This window comes from Lycium barbarum, chromosome 9 (assembly GCF_019175385.1).
Source record: "Lycium barbarum isolate Lr01 chromosome 9, ASM1917538v2, whole genome shotgun sequence".
NCBI lineage: Eukaryota > Viridiplantae > Streptophyta > Magnoliopsida > Solanales > Solanaceae > Lycium > Lycium barbarum.
The window spans coordinates 74,959,482-74,967,232 of record NC_083345.1 but is presented as its reverse complement, the minus strand read 5'-3'; the positions used below and the strand labels follow the sequence as shown (position 1 = coordinate 74,967,232).

The following is a 7,751-nucleotide window of genomic DNA, read 5'->3' as shown; positions in this document are numbered from 1 at the left end:
TTGTACACAAATTATTTTGATTTTTCTTGCATTTGTACACAAATTATTTTGATTTCAGTTGATGCAAGAATTTGTTCTTGCCTTTGTACACAAATTATTTTGTTTGTACCTACCTTGGCTACCTATATGTAAGGTTCTACGAGACAGTTTATTTTATGAGCTTTCTGCTATTTTTACTGTTATACACTTATACTCATAAGAAGGGGTTAAAAATATCTCTGAGGAGCTTATTGTTATCTGTGAAGTTAATTCAGCTTTCTTCGGTTTTGCGGGGGTAGTAGTCTTTGGTTTTGTATTTGTATTTTTGAATATCTGTCACTTGCTTCATTGAATAATCTAGGGTTTCTTTGTTTAAGAGCTGTCTATGCAAAATGAGGTTGTCGTTTTAACTGGATTGTCCTGGTATACATGGATTCTATGTTATATTTAGCCGTATTTAGCTTGTCATATCGTCTTATTTTTAGAAGATTATAGTTTTTTTTAGCATTGAAGAGGAAATAACATTTTGAAAGAGGTATCTCTTTCTCCCCTGAGATGTTTTTTAGAAACACTAACATTTATTCTTTGACAGTATAAGGATGTTGTTTCTTTACCTTTTTTTTTTTTTTTTTTTAATTTAGTTAAAAATAATTCACAAGCATTTGGTTGATAAAAAATTGAGGGTTTGGGTATGTGTTTCTTTATTTCTTTTTCTATTTTGTTTAATATTTATGTTTTGACTGGTGGTGTTTTTGTGGCGGTGGTTGTGGAGAGGACGGGAGTTATTTGATTGTTTTGGAAGCTAGTTGAGTTGATTCTATTTGGGTTTGATTCGGCCATTTGACGTGGAAAATCAACTCTTTAAGTCCAACTCTTTAAGTGTTTGTCTATTTGGCTTCCAAGTTGTTGGTATTTAGAGCAAAGATTTTATGCCATGGGAGCTTCGTCTGATTTGGTTGTTATGCATCGAACATAATTTGGTTGAAATAAGTATTTGAAATTTGTGTTTGGACACCAAAAAAAATAATGTTAACACACCTAAACATATTCTTCAAACTTTAAATTATCTATTTAGCTGCTGTTATAGAACCTAAATTTGGGGGGGGGGGGGGGGGGGGGAATTGCCATTGTGTGAAGTATACCTTTGTTTGATTAGCCTTTTGCTGAAATTATTTATGGTTGATGGTGCAATTTAGTCAAGTTGTCTGGTTTAGTGTGATTATAGTATCTGTACATGCTTGTTTTGGAGTTGGACCAGAACAATGACTAATATTTGTCGGAAAACAGTTCGTGTCAATATTAGGTGGAAGATATTTAATAGATTTTTAATCTTTAGAGATTATTTTTTATTTCAACTGAAAAAGAATCGTTGTTTGCTCAATTAGACGAAGCCGGCATTGAGTTTCATCTCCGTCCAAGGAATAAGCTAAAGCATACGAGGTAGTTCTATTGGTTTGGATTTGAAGTTTTTTTTTTTTTTTTTGCTTTGTGAAGGTTCTTGCTGTAACTTTACAAAGCGAGAAAAGAAGTGAAGAAGAAGGCTACGGTGGTTTTTGGTAGTCTGTACCTATAATGGCAGTGGCTGAGAGGAGATGGTGAACGAAGAAGAGGAAAAATGACATTTCAACATTCACGCATTGTGTTCCAGGTGAACGTCAGTCTTTGTGCCACATAAGAAAAATATGTTTAATAGGTACATTTCGGACACACTTTAGGTGTCTAAAAGGAAACATATTTAGTTGAAATGTGTAAATGGAAATTTGTGTCAAGTTTAAGGGTTTGTATATGCATTTGAACTTTTTTTTTTACAATAGTTCCAAATCGAAAAATGGTGAGTTCACTGTCATATTTAGAAATTAGCAGTATACATTTTCATAATGTATGCACAATCCAAAGACTTTTTCTTAATATGTATATTCATTTTCATAATGTATGCACAATCCAGAGACTTTTTCTTAATATATCCATTGCTTACTATGCTGAAAATCTAGCAATAATTGTATAGTTTTGCACAATTTAATTTACTGCCCATTTTTGTGTGTAGGCATTGGTTTAACCTGGTTGCTTTCTTGTTTCTTTATAACTTGGTAAATTTTAGCATCTTAATATATTCTGGTTGAACCTCTCTCTTGTTGATTATCTAAAAGATGATTACCTCTATTTTTTTCTTGTAGATATGACTCGAGGCAGAGGTCGAGGTAGCACGGGCCGTGTAAGCAAGACCTCAATTAGAGGCCGAGGTAGCTCTAGTCGAGGTTTAATGCCTACTGTTCCCGTTCCCATAATTAGTTCTCAACAGGGTGGTACCAGTTCTTCAGGTGGGCAAGACCAGGTTCAAACATGTCCTACTACTATGCCACTCGTTCAAACATCGGGTCATGGTAGCACCCCATCCATTTCTGAACCATCTCCTATAATACCTAATGAGAGCAACGTAATAGGCGAGGGTGCGTCTACTCAGAGAAACGTAACAGGTGAAGGTACATCTGCTCAGAGCGACACAATAGGTGAAGGTGAGAGCAACAGTAACAGGGAGCTGACACTTGTTTTTCTTTCTCCTTGAGGGTTAGTTTCTGCTTGCACCATTATTATTTATATACTGTAGTTGCTTTATGATAGGCTTCATATAATGTCTTCCAATTTTTCCAGGTTGGAACCATCGAGATTATGCTCAGAGAAGATAACTGCGTCTTTCAAGAATGAACTTGAGCCTAAGGGAGTTAATTGGAAAAGTTTCTCAGAAGAGACAAATGATTTTTATCTGGGAGAATTCGAGGTATAATAACTGAAACATTTGTCACTAGTTACACTTAGTGACAAATAGAAAAAGCAAATTTATGGAATCAAATAATGAGTACCAAAACAGCAGTATTTGGTCATTTATTGTGTTACACTGTCAACAAAACTAGAGAAGACAAGAATTATTAGAGATCTTGTTAATAGTTAAAGACAAATATAAAGAAGAGTAACTGTTTAAAGAAACAATATCTTCTGCCTCTTTTCTCCTACTGATGAATCAATAGAATTCAAATAAATTAGTTCACTCTTAACGATTTAAGTTCAATATAGCATCAGGCGTGAAAGAAACTTAAAAGCAGGACATCTATTACCTCTGCTATTTCTATTGTTCTTATATTGTTGATAAGCCTCGTTTTATCTGCAGTTCTTTTCTTTGCCGTTTATTGGGTGATTGATGGTGTTTGTCTTATAACTCATGTCTTATAAATTTAGTCTGCTGAAATGATGAGTTATTGTTAAACTCTACTTTGTAAAATTATTTCAGAAGGCATTCTATTGGGATTCTTCGATTGATAGTGAAGTGAGGAAGCAATGGCGTAAAAAGGCAGCGAGAAAGTACAGTGATTTCATTAGTACAATAAAAACTAAAGGATTTCGGCCAGATTATGTTCCGATAGAAACATGGGAAAGTTGGATGAAATATTGGAAAGATCCTAAGGTTGTTGAAAAATCAAAAATAGCTTCAAAGAATCGTTGTGGCGGTGAGAATGCAGTTGCTAGTGGGACTCACACGGGCGGCTCTATTACCATTGGAGAGCATCACAAGAGACTTGTAAGTTGATTCTGTGGCTTTGGCCTTTGCCTAACCAAATTGTCAACATGAAGGTGAATGCAACATCAGTTGCAGATTATTTATGTTGGCAAGTTTTTTTGGGACTTTCTCACGCTTGTCATAGTGAATAAGAAATAGTCTCTCTAGTCTCCAGGAACTAGCCTTGATATACAATAACAACAACAACAACAACAACAACAACAACAAGCCCAGTATAATCCCACTATGTGGGGTCTGGGGAGGGTAGAGTGTACACAGTCCTAACCCCCACCTTGAAAGGTAGGGCGGCTGTTTCCGAGGAACTAGCCTTGATATTTGTTGCCTATTTGTTGTTTCTGGAAATTTAGACTGCCTCATCAGTTGCAGGTTGAAAATGCTGAAAATTAATGATATAATTGTTCACTTTTTGTTTTGTATCTTTAATTTGTACCAGCAAATAAATCAGAATCTGAGTTGCTTCTTATTAGCACTTTCCAGTGAGTGAGCTTCAGTTTTCTCTGGAGCACCAACACACTCCATAGTAAAATGGCTTTGTTGGAAAAATGACTGCTATGTTAGCTACAACATGTCTGTTGTGACATTGGTTGCTGTTTTTGTTGGTTCTGAAAGTTACTAAACTATGTGGTGATTTTTTTTTGTATAGGCTATTAAAAAGGGTCGAGATCCAACACCAAGTGAGGTACATTTTCACATCCATACACACGGTCATGATGGGAAATCTTTTATTGGTGAACGAGCCCGAATCGTGCATGTGAGTCCAACATTCTATAATCTTATTGACTTTTTTTTTTGGGGTAAAATGATGCACTTAAGAGTTATTTATGTTATATTTGTGTTGTTTGAGAATTTCAAAATTGCTATCGATTTGTAGTCATTTGGAGAATATGTGGATTATTTCAACAAAACATTTATTTACTATATAGGCTAGAATTACTTAAGTGTTGCGGTTGCTCATGAACATATCTTCTTTGTCCGGTACTACTACAATGATTTTTATTGCCTCTTGTTCGTGATGATTGTTAGGTTGCATTGATTCAGCTGTATACTAGGATGGAGTTTATCTAGGTTTAAGTGAACTATGCTGAAATTTTCATTGATCGGTTAGACTCACTCAATAGGCTATAAACATAGTGCTAGTCACAGTTTTCTAGTCGATCTGTTACACCCGGCCCAAAGCTTGCTGCCTTTGAACCCTTAATGGTGCAGTTAAGCCAATTTGAACCCCTCTTAGGCTCTGTTGGGTTATTTATAATAGCTCGTGCTTTACTTTTACCGAGCGCCCTTAAAATGTTTAAACTTGGGATCTGCTTATTAAAGGTATTCACATGTTTAACAAGTTGTTGGATTTTTATGGGAATTTACCGACACCGAAGGAATAAGTAAGAAATAGTAGATATGTATGTACTACTGAAATGGCATTTATAATGAGTACCAACATAATACAACTATATTTTCTTTAGTTATAAGACACTTAGCATGTGATCTACCTGACCAGTATCTGCCATATTCATTCTATACTAGTACTTACTACTACTCTGACTCTATCCCTTCTTTATTCCTAGTACTATTTTAGTTGCACAGTATGAGTGCACTTGCCTTTTTGTTTTTGGGTTACTTTTTCCTTTGTGAAGATTAAAAAAGAAAAAAACTTGGTATGTTGGTTGTTGTGTATTAAATGGTTGGTTTAACTATCATCTGCTGTTTCATAAGTATTTATTTTGATCTTAGAGATATAAATTCTAGTTTAGCTAAACATCACGTTACTATTAGATATCATCTTGTGACCATATGCTTAATGATTCATTTATCGGAAAAGGGTCAAATACGAACTGTTAGTGAAATGAATTTCACTAATTATCACTCTTTTACTGGAAAAATATCAAGAAATATTACCACTCCAGACACAGACCCAATCTGAAGTTGATCAATGTCAAGCCTATTACGAAGCCGTGGGAGGGGTAAAGAAAAGAAGAATATACGGTCTTGGATCTCAAGCACAATTATATTACGGGCCGAATCTTCGTCCCTCTTCTAGATCTGATGCTACATCCTCAATACCACTTGTAAATACTCAACCAGCAGCTACGGGAAATTTGGATGAGTTAGTGATGCGATTGATTCCTGCACTGACCGATAGCATTATTCATGCACTGACAGATTGCATGCTTCATGTAATTGTTGTGCGGGTGCGTGGATTGGTTTCTTCATCCTCTTCTCAGCTAGACACTCATACTCCTACTGACCATCCATTATATATGGCGCCTATAGTTCCAGTTGCAGCTATTGCCAACATTGATGAGGTTCTTGCATCGGTTTCTGATGATGACTGTAGCTCTCCAGTCTCTCATTAGTTAGTTTTGTTGTTTGAACTTTATTGTTGTTGCGTATGATTTTGGATTTTCTTGTTTTGGATATTATCGTTGTGGATGCTTTGAACTCGATTGCATTCTGCTATGTATTTTGGACCTTGTAGAATATTAGTTTCTATGAATTAAGTTATTTTATGAGTATCTAATATATGCTTGGATAGGTGTATTTAAAATATTATATAAAATCGAAAAAAAAATTGCGACAGATTTTCTGTAGCTGTAACTAATACAAAATTAAATTTTGCGACAAATTATTTTCGTCACCAAAAGGAATGCAGAAATGTTTATTAAAATAATTGGCGACGGAATTAGCGATGGAAATTATTGGTCGCCAATCAAATGAAACGACGAAATAACTCATAGATTTAGCGACGAAAATTACTAACATCGCGACATATTTCATTTGTCGCTAATGTTGGCAACGGATGAAATCTGTCGCCAATCCGTCTTTAATCCTGTGACAGATTCATTTTTTTTGTCGGTAAATGGTTAGCTATGAGGATTTTACCGACGAACTGAATTCTGTCGTTATTCCGTCACTATATTGGTTTAGCAACAGATATATGTTGTGCACCGATAGATTTTGTCCGTCGCTAAACTCAATTTTTTTTGTAGTGTTAGGTTCGATATTGCCTTAGGTTGGATATTGCCTTAGGTTGGGCCCTGTTGTGTGATTTGGGGCTAGCCACCCTGTTGTGTTGTGACTTATATTGTTCTGTTGTTGTTGGCTCAATGCCACGTGGAAATAGTATATATTGGTGACTAGTGATATATATTGATAATAATATTGTAGCACCTTACTTGTTGTCTTTTGAGACGAGGATAATGATTCTATTATGGCATATTGTGTAGCCTTTTATGGATATTGTTAGTGTGCCCATGTGTGGTACTTTTGATATTGATTTGATTATTAATATTGAACTCATACATTGCATGCATTCTCATCCTTCATGATATACTGGTGATACATTGATGATATACAAGGAAACACTGTTATGAGCTGGGCTCAGTTGGATGAGAGTGACGTGAGGACCGATGTCCGATGTTTATCCCGAAATCGATGTATGAGTGTTAGTAGCGATTGTCGAGGTTGTTGACGGAATCATAAGGGCACATGGACTTCACAGGTCCCCCATGGGTTTTGCTGTCAAGATGTGATGTTCCATCATTGGAGTATATGTGTACGGTGCATATGCATTGCATTCACACTTCATACATTATTGCATTACATTGTATCATTTGGCTTCTGGTGATATTCATGTGATTTATTGTGATACCATTATGATATACGGATTCGGATTGGATATACTGAGACTTGGCACGTGGGTTTAGATACTATAACATAGGTGCTGATGTGTACTTGGTTACTGGCTCATGATTGACTTATACCTTATTGATCTACCTGTTTATCTTACTTTATTGCCTTGATATATATTAGCTAATCTTAGTCGGCCTATGATACCTATCAATACTTGTTGTTTTTACTGACTTACACTTATTTCATTCTTTTATGAATGCAGAGTTCCAGGTAGAATTGACCTCTACTCCTCGTGGCTGATAGTAGTTCTAGGATTGCTGTTTAGAGTCTTACAGAGTGAGCACGAGGATGTTCGCCGCTTTGAAGATTCTTCTTTTATTTATGTCTTACTTGATATTCTGAGACATATAGAGACTATTGATGTATTATTATTACTTCCAGACTTATAGATTCTACTTAGATGCTCTTGTATGACTAGACCATATTCTGGGGTGTATTTCCTCATTTTCGCATTTTCCTTATATCATTATTGTAAGACTTACGTATTTCTGTCTCTTCCGCTTATTTATTCATT

At 35.5% G+C, this 7,751-nt stretch overlaps 2 protein-coding genes across 2 annotated transcripts; both read left to right on the top strand.

The window, feature by feature from the left end:
• The first annotated feature begins 2,239 nt into the window (after positions 1–2,239).
• On the top strand, positions 2,240–6,010 carry LOC132611976 (uncharacterized). The gene is made up of 4 exons (XM_060326328.1): positions 2,240–2,524; positions 2,585–2,755; positions 3,263–3,550; positions 4,194–6,010. Exons 1-4 carry the CDS (start codon positions 2,240–2,242, stop codon positions 4,419–4,421), a joined length of 972 nt encoding a protein of 323 aa, XP_060182311.1. The 3' UTR covers positions 4,422–6,010.
• On the top strand, positions 4,838–5,901 carry LOC132611974 (uncharacterized). Its single transcript, XM_060326327.1, has 2 exons — positions 4,838–4,867; positions 5,452–5,901. The coding sequence occupies exons 1-2, from the start codon at positions 4,838–4,840 to the stop codon at positions 5,899–5,901; spliced, it is 480 nt and encodes a 159-aa protein (XP_060182310.1).
• Positions 6,011–7,751: the final 1,741 nt, after the last annotated feature.